This window comes from Odontomachus brunneus, unplaced genomic scaffold (assembly GCF_010583005.1).
Source record: "Odontomachus brunneus isolate Ranch 3 - 2012 unplaced genomic scaffold, Obru_v1 Obru_scaffold_054, whole genome shotgun sequence".
Taxonomy (NCBI): Eukaryota; Metazoa; Arthropoda; class Insecta; order Hymenoptera; family Formicidae; genus Odontomachus; species Odontomachus brunneus.
In genome coordinates this window covers 391,036-408,711 of record NW_022639504.1, presented here as the reverse complement: position 1 = coordinate 408,711, position 17,676 = coordinate 391,036, and the positions used below count along the sequence as shown (strand labels likewise).

General features: G+C 39.6%; 1 protein-coding gene and 1 long non-coding RNA gene across 2 annotated transcripts in view; one reads left to right on the top strand and one right to left on the bottom strand.

Annotated features, from left to right (window-relative positions):
- The window catches only part of LOC116845622, a 74,786-nt gene that overhangs the window by 3,955 nt on the left and 53,155 nt on the right, over positions 1-17,676 (top strand). The gene's annotated exons all lie outside the window — the stretch shown is intronic.
- Positions 1-17,676, bottom strand: part of LOC116845618 — a 78,062-nt gene that overhangs the window by 12,449 nt on the left and 47,937 nt on the right. The window contains exon 3 of the mRNA XM_032818534.1: positions 14,254-14,644. Coding sequence (XP_032674425.1) covers positions 14,254-14,644 — 391 coding nt within the window. The remainder of the gene's footprint in view (positions 1-14,253; positions 14,645-17,676) is intronic.

Below are 17,676 nucleotides of genomic sequence, written 5' to 3'. Positions count from 1 at the left end.
GAGCTGAACCAGCGAAAGTTTGAGGGAGGAAAAGTCGGGCGCAGCAGCACCAAAGGCAAACTCGTAAATCCCGTGTCATTATTGCGACATTCGTTAGAAACTTCCCGCTCTGTCTTTGACGTCGTCGAGTTGCCGCGCGTTCCCCAGTTTCGTCATACCGCACGGCTGATTCAGTGCACCGATCGCGCAGTTTCGCCGTTATGACAGCCGTAACGTCCCTTATTGCGAAAAGTTATGGCTTTGCTGGCGCACGTCCGAAGATGCACACGTAGTGTAGTATGCGCGCGCCCCTAGAGTTTTCCTAAATTCTGATTAACGCGCGCTCTGACGGAGCGTACGCTCTACAAAATAATTATACGTTTGTACTTAATGAAAGGTGCGTCGGCGCATGAAAATAGATGAAGCTTCGTCAAAACGTTGCAATCCTTTCGATCTTCTGCGACATTGCCACTCGAAATTTAACGGCGCGCCTCAGAATTAGGTAGAAATGAAGATGCATTAATCGACATATTCGTTAATTCCGACTGTTTAGTTTATGAAGAACGTTCAGCTGTAACTTTTTAGATAAAACTATGAGTACACGGAAAGAGAAGTTCGGTCGAATTAACCAATTTCTGGTAAGATATAAATAATCCGGAATCAAGATTTCTGTGGCCGGCTTAGGCAGACTTCTGACAATTTCAGTCGGATTTTCTAACTTGTTCGTATTTCATCAAAAATTACTTGATCCGATCAAGCTTTTTCTTTATGTAAAACTATCAGAGTGAATGTTTGCGAAGTACGCAGTGTTGCTCTACGAATGGAATATTTCGCGCTTCACATTGCCATGCTAATTTCAACGAAATGGAATCGTATGATCAAATTTCATGGTTTGTATCGATGGAAACGATCGCTATTTTTCCCGAATTTCAGCTGGATATTGAATCAACGGGACATTTAATACAGAATGCCACGATATTTCAAAGAAAACATAACAAACATAACAACGATCTCTCCCGGGATTCTCTCGAAGAGAAAGTCAATTTCAAGTTTATCAAACGGTTGTTTGAATTTAGAGCGGTGCGCACGCATATGGAATTCCGATACGTAAGTACACGAGCACAAATGACACGGGAGCAAAGGGTTAATCTGCACGTTTATTCCCTTGGCACGTCCCGACCGTTGCATTTCAATAAGATTATTAATATTGCTATCGCGACAGATGGCGCGGCAAATATCTCGACGTTGGATTCGTTACTTTAGTTAATGAGAGTATCTGCTCGTCGATAGCTTATGCCTCGACGATATACCGGCGCGTAATGGGATACACTCTTTAATTAAGTGAAATTGGCGGCACTAAACGCCCGCGTAAATTATTGATACGGCAGAGAGAGAGCCCGTGCAAACGCTGTCCATCGATGCGTTCTCATTCGCTTAACGCCTCCTCGCTCTGGCGCCACGCTGAGAAGAAGTTAATTACGTAGTTGTAACGAGGAAAGTCTAACGTCCGTTAGTATCGTCGGATAAAAACTTAAAACTCGAGCAGCGAAAGAGAGAAAGAGAGAGGAAGGGATGGGTTGGCAAATCGGCTGCTTTATGTTTGCTTTAATTCAACTTCTAATTGATTGTCTACAGTTTATTGTCTTGTTAAATGTCTCTGCATCTTGAAAATATTGGATTTACAAAATGTAGGACAATAGATGTTTTTTTTAATTTCTACTTGAACAGAGAAAGAGACAAATTGCGCTGTACAACGAGGACGAAAAATTTGCATTTCATGTTGTACCACTCAATATAATTTCTTCAAAATGTGTATCTTTCTCTACTCTTCTCGAAAAATGCGACACGCAATAAAAAAATAATTACTGAAGCATTATCATGATGTTCCCGTTAAAATATCATGTTTTTTATATATTGCTGTCAGCTCATTCTCTCTCTACCCCATTTTAAAGATACATTAAATATATACAACCCGATTCACACTTTTCCTAATCAATAATTAAACGCGCGACTTTTCGCTCTTCGATATGAAGGATTGCTTCGAATTAAGGAATGGAAAGTTATTATAAGCATTTATTTTTAAATGCTGATTATCAATAAATCTCTCTATATGATGTCACATCGATGTCTATGTGATATCTCTCTATGTGATGCCGCATCGTCGCGATCGCCAACAATGTTGGTTCGCGCTCACGACCGTGTGATAAATCAGTCAAATCGCGGACTATTATTTTTCTAGCGCGTCGCTCGCACGAATGACGTCGATCGTAAACTCAGCGTGCTTGACGATTCCTAGCTGCGCTCCCGCGATAGCGCGTCCCTGCGAAACGAAACGTTGACACTTGTCATACCGAACGCGAGCGCGTACGCCCGTTCGTCGCCTCGGTGGCAGATCGATCTGACTCGCGAGAATTATTCCGAGGTGATCGTCAAATATCGCGCTTAACACCGTTTCAGCGTCGCGAACATGCACGTAGGACGTTGGCTCCAATGCTGATGCATCGTCCGTTCGGAAAATATATATGACATGAAATTTGTTGATACATTGCAAAAAATTTGGTATTAAATTTTACATATTTTTTTCACACGTCCCAATTTATCCACTCTAATTTTGGTATTAATTTAATACAAAGCAAATACATTAAAAAATAGCACAACTTCTCTCTCTTTTTCTCTCTCTGTGTGTGTGCCTGTATATTTTACGTATAAAATATCACTAGAAATACACGTGTTATAAATTGCATTATTTTAACACTGGAAAATGATGAAACTCTCAACGCAGAAGAATAAAAATAACGCAATATAACGAAAATATGCTAAATTCATACACGATTATGTTAACAATTTAATACAAAATTTTCTACGCTGATCGATTTCAACACAAATACAAAATGTTTTTTATCTCGTGGTATGATAGATATGATACCATCTACTGGACAACTATTCCCAGACATTGCACAATGAAGTTAAATCATGCAACAAAAAAAGAGACGCGATAACACTTGTCGGAAATTAATCTTTTAAATATTCTTTCGAATATTAGTCCAAAAGAATAAGCTCACAGATAAAATATAGATAATGAAAATGAAATTGTGAGCGTATATGTTCTTGTTCCTTTCAAGAAGTTTTAATTAACTATTGAATCTTTTATCAGAAACACGCGACTAATGTAATCGTAGTTGAACGCTCAATTATAGAGAAACTAACTTAATTACTCAAAGTTCACATCTAAATTACTAACTAAGGCCATGTCGACCAGTGATATCCTCTAATATTTAAACTATAGAACCATCGATACCAGGTTTGTCTGATCTTGGAGTGTTGTTATTAAAATTTGGCCTATTTACGCTACTCGTGCGTATCTCATTTACGTATCTCGTGCACAATGTAACGCGTTAAAATATCTACCGTGTCAGTGGAGTTTGGATAAATGTCGAGAGCAGTAATTTTCGATGGGAGATATTCAAAGAGGCCGAGCAGAGAAGGGAGGCGAGTGCGTATATGGGAAACCGTTTAGGACAATTTGCGCGATATTGGGACGATTCATTGTTACGTATGCATTCTCACGAAAACATGGAGTGTCGCATTCGTATTATCGGCCATAATTTGTTACCCTATGAATTATGCGCAAATCTATGCCCGATAGATTACGCATTATGGCCGCGGTGACGTAAAACTCGCGAGAATATAATTTTCAACGCATAACACCAATCGATGGGTGGTACGCGTACATTAATTATTGCTGTAATTTTATCGCATGTATTTCGTAATACACACACATACACACATACACACAGAGCGTGTATTATTGTTCCATTAACGACGCGTCGGCGACAGAGGTAGCGGCGATTCATCGCACGTGCGAAATATCGATAGGAAATTTTAGCGGAGCGCCCGCCGGCGCTTTTCGCCCGTAACATCTATTAATCGCGTCTCATTGGTCGTTATTTTTTCTTCTCGCGCCCGACACACTTCATCGGAATATCGTTCCCGTTCGCGAGATCTTGCCGACGGGAATTGTACTCTCGCTCAATGGCGCTTTTGATCACGTTGCAGCGAGGTAATCAGAAAGCTCAGACGCAACGGTGCTACAAACGCGCGCGCGCGTGATACGACGCATCAAAAGATATATTTAAAGTCGAACAGCAAATGACGCGGAAAAATGACACGGTCGATCTTTTTGTCGGCGAGTAAATCGACCACGGCTTTTCCAATTCAGTTACTGCGTCATTCGTGCCATTCGGTACTCTTGTGTGAAGTGATCGCGATTGGTGCAGCGTAACGCGACATTAACCGGTCGACATGCCGGGGATAAAGAAGATTATGCTAATCATTTTCATTTATTGCATAAACATTATGCAAACACGAATTTACGATTGCGTCAACACAGTACAGGCATACAGCCACACATGTACGCACGCACGCACGCACATACACGCGTATTTCCGGTTTACCATTAATTTTGCTAATGATGAAGATGGATCGCGATCGCGAATGTATTTCAATTTCATTTCAGTGGCAGCTACTGCATTTCGTAATTCAAGTTTGACCGAAGTTGCCGCCGCGGAGGAAAATGAGGTTGCCTCGGTATAAACTGTAATTAATTTATCAAGAACCGTTAGCTGTGCTCGCAGTCCCCTATGTGAGTTAAAGCGGTGTAAAGTACGCGAGGACAAGTTGCACTATTTTCCACGACGCACTATGAATTCCCAAATCTCCTCGCATATACACGGGTAATACGCAGGAACAGTTTCATTTTGCATTTTGCAGATGCATTGGTGCACTTTTAAATGACGATTAATATCACTGATCGATTCTTCACAATATCCTATGCATAAGAGTATTAAGGTGAGATCGTTGATATGTGATATTTCATACTTTATGTCGAAGAAACATCAGCATAAAGTACGAAGTATCTCGGAAAATGTTTATTTCCCGATGATCTTGCATCGGCACTTTTACACACAGAATTACGAGTGGGATCGATTTACGTGAAAAAAGAGAAATTTTGGAAGTGACTTTACTTACAAAAATTGCGTTATTGAAATTTTTATATCTCCCAGATAATTTTTTAAATAACCATTAATTTCAGGGATTCTCGCGTGGAAATATTAAAGCGTGGAAATGTATGTGTATGTTTACATTTCTAGTACCTTGAAAGTTGTTGAGACGAGCGTAGCTAGTCAAAGTCCAGTTTGGCACACGAAGAGCTCACAAAGAGCGGAGCTCGTCATTTCCGCTCAAGGAGTTAAACTTCATATCAAAAGTTCACGCTCGTTAGGTTCATTGTTTAGAATCTTTCGCGAGGCGCATTCCCCAGAAGCATTTTCGCCGCGTGTAATGCGCCCTCATAATTACATAGTTATTAAGGCCTTTAAGTGAGAGAAATACTTCCAGTGTAAGGAAGCTAAGAATATAGGCGTAAGCAAAATTGATTATTCTTACTTCTTACACCAACTTACGGCAAGCTGGCTCCGCCTATTGTAGATGAGCCTTTAGAAACGCGTCTCTTCTCGCGGTAATCAAGTCGCGCGCGCGCGTTCGCGTTTATATTTCTGCTTCTCGCCGCGGCGAACTCGAAGTGGTTTATACGTCGTCAAATTATCTGAGGGATATCTTTTCTCTTTCGTAGGAACAAGATATCTTGCCATACGCGTCAGAGGGAGTTAGTTTGAAACGTTGCTGGAGATCCAGTCGTGCAGGTTACGACCTGAATTTATCACCGTACACTTCTTATTGGGGCAACTATACATTTTCGAATTCGTGCGAGTGAATGTCGTATCATGTTCGATGCTGACGTACAGCGAAAAATATCCGCGATATTGTAATTTCGATGTTCAGTGAAAAACGCGTTGAATTCCGTGCAGTTTATGACAATTCTATAACGCGAGGCTAATATATATTCGACCGAACATGTTCCAGTGATTAACTTATCATGAAAATAAATTATTTATGATTAGGACAGTTAATAAATTCTCTTGGTCATTATATATTAATATGAAACAATATAATTTATGTACATACATTTATGTATTGTTATGTATTGTTATATATCTTATTATATATTTACATTTCAATACAGTAATAATAATAATATTATATTTTATAATGTGTGTGTAGTAATATATAAATATACATTTTAATGCGTGGAGAAAAATTTTGTTGCTCCTTGTTTGAAGAATAGAGTTTTATGAACAACGTGCACATTGTGGATAAATTTGATTAATGTTTATTAATGTATAATATATTAATGTGTGTTTAAGAAAGATTAATATTCACTACGCTGAGAGAAACAATAATATACATTTAGTGCTAATATAAAAAAAATTTAGTTGTATACTATATAATAATGTATATCTTTCAAACAAATTTACACTTTCTTGTTTTTTAGATATTTTTCCCTCAGCTAGTAATGAAAATAATTGCAAAGTTATTTTCTAGATGAGACGAATCGTTTCGAATTAAAAGAGAAAAAGAGACGCCCCTAAGGGATTACTTGGCCGCACGGGAGAATTTTTAATTTCAATCATATCCGCTCGCAAATGCTTTCACTGGACTTCGTCCGTCTTTTTAGTTATTCTTATTATCGAAAGCTCGCGAGGATAATCGCTCCCGGCACGAAATGCGCTCGAAGAGCGAATTCTTAGAATTCTGAAGCATATAGCCGATGTAAAACGCAGAGAATCCTACAGCAAGGATCGAACAAGGGATGCTTCGAGATCCGGTGACGGCGCGATACAATTGGCACGACCCGAAATTCGCAGGAAGATATAGTTGATAAGGCCAGATGGAAGAAAAAAAGAAAGAGCGCACTTTTTAGCTGTCGCAGAGTCGTAACAGATCGCCGCGGTTACGATGGTAAAAAGAACAAGAAAAAAAAAAGATAAAAAGAGAAAGCAACGCGGTATATATACGAAATGGCCCCGAGTTCCCGCTTCAAATCCGGGTCGTAGCGGGTATTTGTCACGAAGCGAGGAATTCATGACGGAACAGTAGGTGTCTCCGCCTGCGGGATTCCCCGTCGACTACCACCGGGGTAGTTTCATCATCGCCATACTGCACATGCTTGTCAGATGGCGAGATAGGTCCGTGCCGAAGTTAATAAAATGATGCACGCGTCTAACGAATAAACGTGGCGGAGCGTGTCGCTTCTCGCGGATTTGCTCCTTTCCGAGCTGAAAGATATCCTCTCTGATGATATCCTTCATGATCGACTTAGCGTCAATTAATTGATCGAATTTTTCCGACACCGACAGGAGGAACACAATATCTTCCGATTTCTTCGGCTGTTTCGACGGATCCGCGGTATTCACGCCACGTACGCGTTTCGAGATCACACCGAGAAAAGTTTCGGCCGACTCTTCGTATCCGCCGGCGAGGGTGCTTTTTGCGCGGTGTTAATTGAAACCAAAAGTTTCCGTGCGAAAAGTCATATGCTCCCGTGCGAAACATTACAGGTTGCTGTTAGCAGCGTGAAAACACGTTCTCTTTCTTCGTACTCGATTCTGTAATTCGCAGGATTCAAATTTCGAATGTTACACACGTAGTTAATTAAAAAAAAACAATATATAGTGTATGTTATTACACTGCGCTGTAACGTTTATGAGCTCTCCCCCTCCCCCGTCGGCTATTTACTTCCTGTTACAGGATGAAATATGATATTTTATGCGTGTGCGTTCTTCCCCTGACATCTAATTAAAATCATCTCCAGATTTTAGAGATTGACGTAACATTATATCCGCTTGATATAGGTTTATCGGCTGAGAGCTGCCGCGCGCGGCCTTCGTCATAGCAACAACAAATTGTTTACCTCGAGCGTAACCAAAATCGATTTTGCGGGAGGAAAGTTTTTCCATCCGTCACTGTAAGGACCGTACGAAGGATATAAAATGATCGTTCAATAAAATGACGATATTATTTAGTGGAAGTGAAATTTTAATTATATAATATCTGCAGCATTCACACGATCTTTCTCTCTCTTGGTTATACTTCGATTATACTTCGTAATGTTTGGCTTACTTTCTAGACACTCGGCATAGCTATATCTTCAAATTGCACGTATGTCAACAGCATTGACATGATACTTCTGTATGTTATATGGAATATCCTCAAATTTTGTACTTGTAATTTTATTATTCAATTATTCAATTGTATGTAATATTTTGCACACTGAGAGAAAAATTATATTAAAATCAACAAATATTTCCTTTATGGATGCCATTAACATATTTACTTAAATCTATATTCTCTTTATTTAAACCAAATATTGTTTATTTAAATCAGGTAAACAATATTTTTGAATTTTTAAATAAAAAGAATGTAGATTTAAGTAAATATATTAATGGTACCCATCAAAAAAACATTGGTTGATTTTAATATAATTTTTCTGTCAATGCATAAAGCGATTTGAGCGCGTAATAAATGAAGCTTTTCTCTCTCTCTCTCTCTCTCTCTTGTGCTACTGTCCAATGCCTTTATTACACCGACATTATCGGATTTCCAAACGCTAGCCGCAGTCACCCAGTAGTCATAGTCGAACCTCAAACTCCATTAGCCGGTCTAATAATGCGGCGGCGGAGAAGAGCGTTTTTGCGAGTCTGCCCGCCGGTGAATGAACGAGTGAATCGGCATCGCGGAATACATGGACGGTCGCCCGCGCAATTTCGCGCGAGAATAATAAGACACCGGTCGCTCCCGTGTGTGTAAATCGAATGCAAAGATCGTCGTCCCGCGAATTTCGACTACACGCGCTGATGGGAAAGGGAACGCAGAGTTTCGTTCTCTCTTCCGTATTCTACTTACGGCCACCGTCGCTGAAAGTTCCTGCGAGCTGGTGGATATCTCGTGGCGGAAACCTAGTTTTCGTTTTCGGGGGGAACCGAGTGCCGTCGCGTTTCCGTTCGGAAACTTAATTCAGATTAAACAAACCGCTCGCTTGGATGCAAATCCCAATTCGTGAGCGCGTGCTTAAGCGTTCATGCGAAACAGACGCGTAAAGGTAAAAATAAGGTAAAAGTATTAATCACCGATTGCACGACACGTCCGGGGGGAAACGGCAGCGTATCGTTATTAATCTCAAATGTGTTTCTGTATTTCTATTTTCGGATTATAGAAAATTATAGGATAGTTATTTTGCATGAAATATATAGTTTATAAGACACTAGTGTGTAGATGAATGGTCATGATTAATGTTCTATTAATACGACTCTGTGTAATTATGAAACAATGTATATTATATGTATATTGAGCTTATGGCTATGCAAATTTCGCTTCTGAATTTGAACTGGGCAACATGACATTAAACGCGATATTACCAACAAGAGAATCGGGCGGGACATTTTACGTTACATTCAAATATCATTATGTTGTTATAGAAATAAAAACACAAAGGAAGACAAGCATTTTCAATGCTTGTCTCTCTATCGCGATGTATTGAATACCGTCCGCGCACTGCCTGTCGTCAAATGAAAAGTTAATAGCGGAAAATGCAATTCACATCACGGGCACAAAATACCGCGCTCGTTCTGCGCGATCGCAATTATAGAAAATATTTGGGTATTGTTTGTCAATGGTCGTGTTGAATTTGAAAGCGACGCGTAATATTCATAGAGTTAACGGAATTAACGAGCCGGCTGTTATTTATACTTGTAATACGTTAAAAATACAAAGGGAGAAAATGAGCGTTTAATTCACGATGATACTTATGTTTTGGTTATTTTATTCGCCGTGACAACCGTATCTGTTAGAAATCAGTCCAGTTATTTCATTTTAGTTGCGCATTTGGGTATTTCCTTAGCAACAATTTCGCACAATGAGATTTTTCGAAAATAGAATTACGTCATTGTGTTTCATTTTATGTCTCTTCTCTGCACTCAATTCTATGCAAAATGAGCATCGAGGTTTCCACGACAGGAAATCTCCGAGTTGAAAGTCGCATTATGTAGTTAATCGCGACAAGCTTTGTCGAGTTTTTACGGTGAGGTTAACATCATACTTTTTCGTTCTGCGCATATCATCGCAAAATTGCTTTAGCCGACTGGGTAATCGAGATGGAATTTAATGAACAATAATAATAAAGGGAGAAGTCCATTTTTAAACGGGTACATTGTGTGATTTAACGTACGAGCTGGTATAGTGCGACCATCACGTGTATTTACGCGCCTAGGCTTCAGATACTTTGCGTAGCTCACCCTCCGTAAGAACGAACGGGTCAACCTGGTGTCCACATAAATTCTTCTATCTAGGAAATTGCCGTTTTTCTCCCATCCCACCTTCGTGTTCTTGTCGCCCGTCGAACTCAGATATGCTAATAGTTCTCCACCTGCTTTCATCGCCGCGCGGGAATAAATCCCACTCACGACGTACGCTTCGCCGCGAATTTAAGTGTCGTGAATTAAAGAATTACACAGAATTTTACCTGACAGCAGTAAAAATTAGGTTAAATTTGGGGAATTGTGACAAATTTGTAATAAGGGAACCAATTTTTATTATGCACGTCTATTAACAATATCTTGATATAAAAAATTAGGTTGAAAATTAGGTTATGTATGAATAGATCATGTTCATCTGTGTCTATTTCAATTCTGTCCTGTAAAAGAATTGGAGTAGATACAGTGATGATAATATTCACAATAAAATCTAATTTTTTATAGCAAAATATTATCGATATAGACATGCATAACAAAAAATTCATACTCCTATTAATTTACAACTTTTTATACAACTCCCTATATTTTACTTAATTTTTATTCTTGTCAGAATCTATGTTCGCGCACTGATATGCCGTGAATATTGACAGCGAGCGAACTTCCCGGATAGCTCGAGCGATAAGGTCGCGTGAGGATGGGCGAGGCACTGAATTTAACTGTTATCGAACCCTTTTGTTTAAGTCTTTATTTGCAGAATGAGCTTCCGAACAGAACGACGATAGATATTTTTAGATCGATAGAGAGATTAATCTCGTTGTTTAACGAAAGTCATCGAAACACCCGTTTGAATTTAATCGAGCGATTCGCGACGGAGATTTGCGGAGCGTGGGTTGTTAAGCTCGACTGGACGGACTTAGTTTTTGCGAAAGCGTCGGAGATTCTCGCACGAGGCTCTAGTGCGATCGCAAACGTGTATCTCTTAGTTTTGATAAAACGCTCGGGAAGCTTTTACAAACAAACGCAGGACGCACTTAACAGTAAACAATATATAAAACGAATTCGGTAAGCAAGGTTAACAGTGAACAGTAAGCTCCGAAAACGAATAAGTAAGCACACGGTGCAATGTGTGAGCGCGAGATGAAGCGTAGAAAGCGATAGAACCGAAAGAAACATGAACACGAGAGAACGACTTGAGAGAATATCGCGAACCGGTTGAGTTGCAGTGAACTTAAAACAAAACCAAAACCAAAGAAAGAGAGCTAATCGCGACTTGAATAGATCCGTGAGCGAATATGGTTTCGATAAAGATACTCTGTTAGAAATTGTGTTCGATTTAAACTTGTTCCCTTTTAAGAGAATGATTCGTGGCGCTTGGCAAACGCGGATTGGCCACGGCTGTCAAGCCTGCTTGATGAAAACACTTGATTCCCGTTTCTAACGCTTCCAAACGCTTTCCTACCTTTTTTTTGTTTTGTGTTAGGCTGCGGTTGCTGTGGCGACGGCACGTACAGCATAATACACGCGGTCGGTTAACACGTGATTTGGCATAAACAATTAGGGTCACGGCTTGATTACACGCGTGATTCCGTTATTGTTATCGATTTGAGTGGTTTGTTGACTTGGGCCGATCGGGATCGACCGCTCCTCGAACAATCTATAATTCCTCAAAATCGAAAATACGGACACGTTTACGTATGAAATAACAGCACGAACGACTTAAAAAGAATCTAAAATTGTCGCTGAATTATTCCCTCTTCTCTCTTTTTCTAAATAAATAAATATTTGCTCTACTCTCTATCTCGCATAATGAGTGCGGATATTTACGGGGCAAAAAGAGGCACGAAGAGTTCTTCTACGAAAAATGAATATTCACAAGTTCCTGCGCGTCTTAAAATAATAAATAATTTACACAATAAATTATTTATTATTTTCTGTCACGTGCGATCGAGAGACAGCGTCCGGAAAAATAGTTGTAGAACACAAGAGAGAATTTCTACAAAATAATCCACGTCGTTAGCCGGTATTACATACAACGCGTAAAATATTCGTGTTTCAATAATAAATATTATTACACCTTTGTAACGCGATATTTTACAGCGGGAATAATCGCGGCGCTATGCTGCGACTTGCGTAGTTGGAAAAGTAAATATTCGAATACATAGTATTGCATCCGCTGTTCGTTCTGCGATGCTCGCTCGCGGCAACGCTCGACACACACTCGTGTTTGCGATTAAATAAAAGAACACCGATTCAAGAGGACCGAACGTTTAATAAGGGGACGCTCAATGCGAACGAGGATAATTAGCAACATTAATCATTGCATACGCTTTCAAACGAATTTCACAGCCAATCATTCACACTGAGAGAAAAATATCTAAGAAATAAAAGATATTTATCCAGAGTGTATCTAATGATATATTTATTTGTACCAATATAAAATATTTTTCAAATAAGAAAACATACATTTTCTTAAAATATTAGCTTTTCAGTTTGTTTAAATAAAAGAATGTAGATTTGGGTAAATACGTTATCAGTACTCAGCGTATATAAATATTTTGTATTTTTTAGATATTTGCTCTCTCAGTATAAGATCGTGCTTAAATCTCTCCTTTTCTCATTGATTTATATTCCTTCTTCTCTCAGACACTCAATTCAACGCGCGGATGCGAAGAAAAACATATTTTATTTCTCCGTCAATGTGTGACTTAAAGGAGCAAATTTATAAATTGATCAGTATTGGATGTTACACAGACTCGTGAAATTAATGTCTACCAACTTTAACACACACGTGGCTCTATTGCGCGATGCGAGCCGAGTTGCTCGAGATGAATGCTACACGCACACATACTCGTGTTCCCTCCCTATCGCTTTCGAGCTGAGGTGGAACAATGCGATTTAATGACGCGACGTGTCGAAATTTATAGATCAGCGTTGCCGATCTTCAATCACGTACCAGGAGTGGCGATAGTCAATCCCGCCGTCCCAATTTCCCCGCAAACTATCAAGATTACGAATTTGCCGCGGCGTTTTCTTCTTTGTGGTGTTACTATAAGCTGATTTGCAACTTCGCGCGCGCGTTCGGAGGCAGGAGAGAGGGAAAGGGTCCGTCAAGTTTGGATCCGCGGTTATCCAGAGCGCGATTCTGATGTACCAACTCGAGTCTTGCAGGCGGTACAACGTCGTCGCGATAAGACTAATGTAAGTCGGGTCACGTATCATCATAGCGCATTGAGATATCTCGCCGAGTACCTCCCTGTGATTCGTATCCGCCAACGTGCACAAGTACATTACGCGCATACATACGTACATGCATATCCACATACACACATGCATATGTATGTATATAATCTTAAACTAACTGCGGATGTCAACGCGAGATACAGCAAAACGACATAACATTCGGCCGTCACGTCACCGGAAGATCGCGAATTTATCGTTTCCCTTTACTTATAATTCTCTCAGCGCTTCTTGAATCTTGCTTGCGAATTGAAACCCAGGTAACACATACACGTATCAGAAACGTTTCTTAAACGTATCTATAGTTTCAGAACCCTAAAGCACCAATAAACGTTTTAACAAGAATCTTTCTGAAACTTTATTTATAAAACGTTTATAAAACTTTTAAAACGTTTATAAAACGTTTTAAAACATTTATAAAATGTTTTAAAACGTTTATAAAACGCTTCTTCAACGATTTTTTTCGCAAAAATAACGTTTTACCTAACGTTTTTTGAGTGGACATTTTTATTCATGAGAAACGTTATGAAACGTTTAGTTCTAACGTTTATAAAACGCTTCTTCAACGATTTTTTTCGCAAAAATAACGTTTTACCTAACGTTTTTTGAGTGGACATTTTTATTCATGAGAAACGTTATGAAACGTTTAGTTCTAACGTTTATAAAACGTTTCTAAAACGTGTGTGCTGCCTGGAAAGTGCGCCCACATTCAAATGCACCGTGCATTTTACGTGCGACACAACCTCCTTTCGTCGTGAACGAGATAATGCGTCGCGCAACAAGTCTCCCGATTTATATCCAGGCAATCTTCCGGCCACAGTCATTCCTCTGACTCGACGAGTATAAATATAATACTATCAAAATCGCAGACAACAATGATCAAACTCACCCTTTTCCTCGCGTCCTCCATGGCCTCTCGTTGTCCTTCGGATGCTCGTCGGACACTCATTGCTAAGTGGCGCCTTCTGCAGAGCGTTGCGTGCGGCTCGACGCGGTAGCGAGCAGACGACTGAGTGCGGCCGTCCTCGCGACAGCTGTTTACGCGGCAGGTGGTGGGGGCAAGGCCGCGGCGATGGAAGGGGTGAGTGTATCACAGCTGAGTTTCCAGAAAAGCGTCTGAGAATGCGACGTCGCTTAACTGACCTACGCCTAACGGGACTTCTTAGGGTTTCACCACCGCCGTGTTGCGGACAAGGTGCGTCATCCGTCAGTTCGAAGCGATCGAGCGCGCACCGCTCGATACAATCGTCGATCATTTCGCTCATAGTAGACGTGGCGACCTGAAACAAAAACCATTGGAAAGATGAGACCTCTGCACGTCTCACAGACATCAATTTGTTATTTTAAGGCACAACAGGGTCGATGTAATTCCGCGTAAATTTTTGACACTTTGGGCTTCAGACATCAATCTTTAAAGAAACGAAATAACTCTATTTCTTTTAAACTCTTCAGGCATGAATTTGTTAAAGTTCGAAAAGTATTAATTTAACTTTTAAATAACACTTTTCTCTATTAACAAAAAAAAACTGATATAATTCGCCATAAATTAATGTGACGTTCTGAACTTTCTCAGCTGACCAGCTCTATTTCTTTTAAACTCTTTATACATGAGTACGTTAAAGCCTAAAAAGTATGGTTTAATTTTTAAGTGATATCAAAATCATGCGACGAGATTTCTTTCTCTCTTATGGAATTTCGTGAAATATTTATTCACAGTAATGTTCGTTATATTTTTCTCGAGCATGTTTGGATTGAAAACGAGAAATCGAATGTATCTAACATACATGCATATGCGAATCTCTGAAGAGATTGAATTGTTATAAGGATATATCGTGGGTAAATAAGGACATGTTTAAATGAAGAGTCAAGTATAAAGTGTAAAGTATGATGGCGATGTATGATCATCGAAAGCATCGGTCTCGGGAGCAATGATTCTCAAAACTGGCGCAAACAACGTGTCCCTTTCGCTATCTCAGTCGCTCTCTTTCGGAGACGAGTCAAATAATCGAATTTATTTCTTCGACGCAAAGGGAACATCAGTTTAATTGCTCACGAGCGTCACTTGTTGCAGCTACGTTATTTCCTCGGCTGAATTAATTGCTAATTAAATTGCACACAACGCGTCGATTCTATTTATAGAGCTCTCTTCGCGAGAGCCGCACGCACGGCCGGCCGGAGCTCGTTGCGGCTCATTATTTCGTTTAACCGATTTTCAATTTCCGCGCGGAAACGCCACGTCGCGCGGAAATCGCTATTTTTCAAGTACGACCGGACAATGAAAATTGCCCAATTTATCAGAATTTAATGCGATTCAGTCGTTAATGTGTCGTATCGGGAACACTCGCGATTGGGTTTCGGTAACGCGCGGTAGTGCCATTTGTCGAAAATCATTTTCAATGTCGATCCATTATCTTTTGCGTCATCCGAGCTACCGTGTTGCCCGCGCTGATTGTCGTAAAAATGCATTTCTTCATCTAATCGTAATACATTTCTTCATCTTCACGCTTGGCACTGCAAACAATTGTGCTTTCGCACTCCGACCCGCGCGAAATGAAAATGATATATAATTTAGTTGCACTATTAAATATTACATCGCTTATACATACTAAATATCACGCTGGGGGAGTTACACGGTCAGTTTGGAGCAGTTAATTACTCGAATCATTGAGGCGGATTTATATACGTTCGCGAAAACTAAACGTTTCCTCTTTTCGCAACGTTAACGCAACAACATGCACTGAACGAAAACATCCAAAAAATATTTTTCTCGTGAGTTCTGATAACACATTTACTTAAATCTCTAAGTTTTTTTATTTAAGATAAATTTATTTAAAGACTCATAAATTAATTTATATATTTAAAGAATAAAAGGCATATTTATTTATTTTGAGAATAAATAATTGTTTTCATAAAAACCTGAGGTTTTAAGAAAATGTATATTTTCGTTTAACCGATTTTCAATTTCCGCGCGGAAATTGAAAATCGGAAATACCATACCGCATGGAATCGTCATTTTCAGGAATGACCGAACAATGAAAACTAACATATATTGCTCAGGAATCATTATCCTCTCATAAAAGTTTAAATATTCGCACCAATAACCACGTCTAGTTCTTGTTTACTGTTTTTACTCATTTGATTGTATATTCTTTTGTTTGTGAAACATATTTTATATTAATATGAAAGAAAATATATTATTAATACTGAATCAATATTCTTTATTTCTTAAATATTGTTAGTTTCCTTAGATATTATTTGTTATGAAAGCAAATATGTTATTAATACTCATTGAATCAATATTCTTTATTTCTTAGATATTGTTTGTTTCCTCAGTGTAAAGGAAGTAGAAGAAACGCGGAGCACGAACGGCAAGATCCGCGCGAATCATTAGCGTGAAAGCCGGAGCTGCATGAATTTTAATTAAAAATGAAAGAGCGCGCGGCAGCCAACCGCAAGTTGACTCCGGCGGAAACAATATGCAAACCCTACAGGGTAGTATATTACGGTTGTATTGATTGGGAGCACCGCCGAAAGCCCATCGGCCAACTGTATTATAAACGATATAGTTTCCGAGCAACGGATTAGAGTTACCATGCAGCATTGATACGGCTGAAATTATTATGTATGGATATGCCCTGAAGATAAATCGTTGTCGTCGCCTCTTCATGCGCGATAAATGAAAATCGCTCTATAGGTGCGAGGCATATTCGGCTTGCTCTTTTTTTCTCTCTCACACATCTTCACTCACCGCGTTTTCCTTCGTCAATCGCGTTTTCCGATTAACTTTCACGTTCCTCTCGCGCAAGATACGTCTCATCGCCGTGCCTTTGTGCAGCGCGTCTTTTGATATGCAGTTTTAATATCTTTCCCACTGACCTTTCACTACGGATTACCTGAAGTTTCTTCGATATTAAATAAAGATCAAAGTTTCGTTATCCGCGCGATGTATCTTCCCGGAGTTTTTAATTCGTGAGATTCCATGAATTTTCAGCTGTTTATAACTCAAAAACTACCGGTGTCTCTCGACATTCTTGTTAAGGAAAAACTTTAAATTGATCAAAGACTCCGCGATTGAAGAGGAGAAGAGGAAGGGAACCGATAAAGGAAAGTACGGGCAACTTGGCACACCGCATGAGTTCGCTTTGTCTATTTCTCGTCGTAGCTTCCAAGCTACGAAAGTAATTCGCTAGTTTAAAACGAAGACACGAATAGCGACTGGATTAAAGATAATAAGATAAATTATGAATGCAATGAGAGAGAGAGAGAAAGAGAGAGAGAGAGAGAGAGAGAGAGAGAGAGAGAGAGAGAGAGA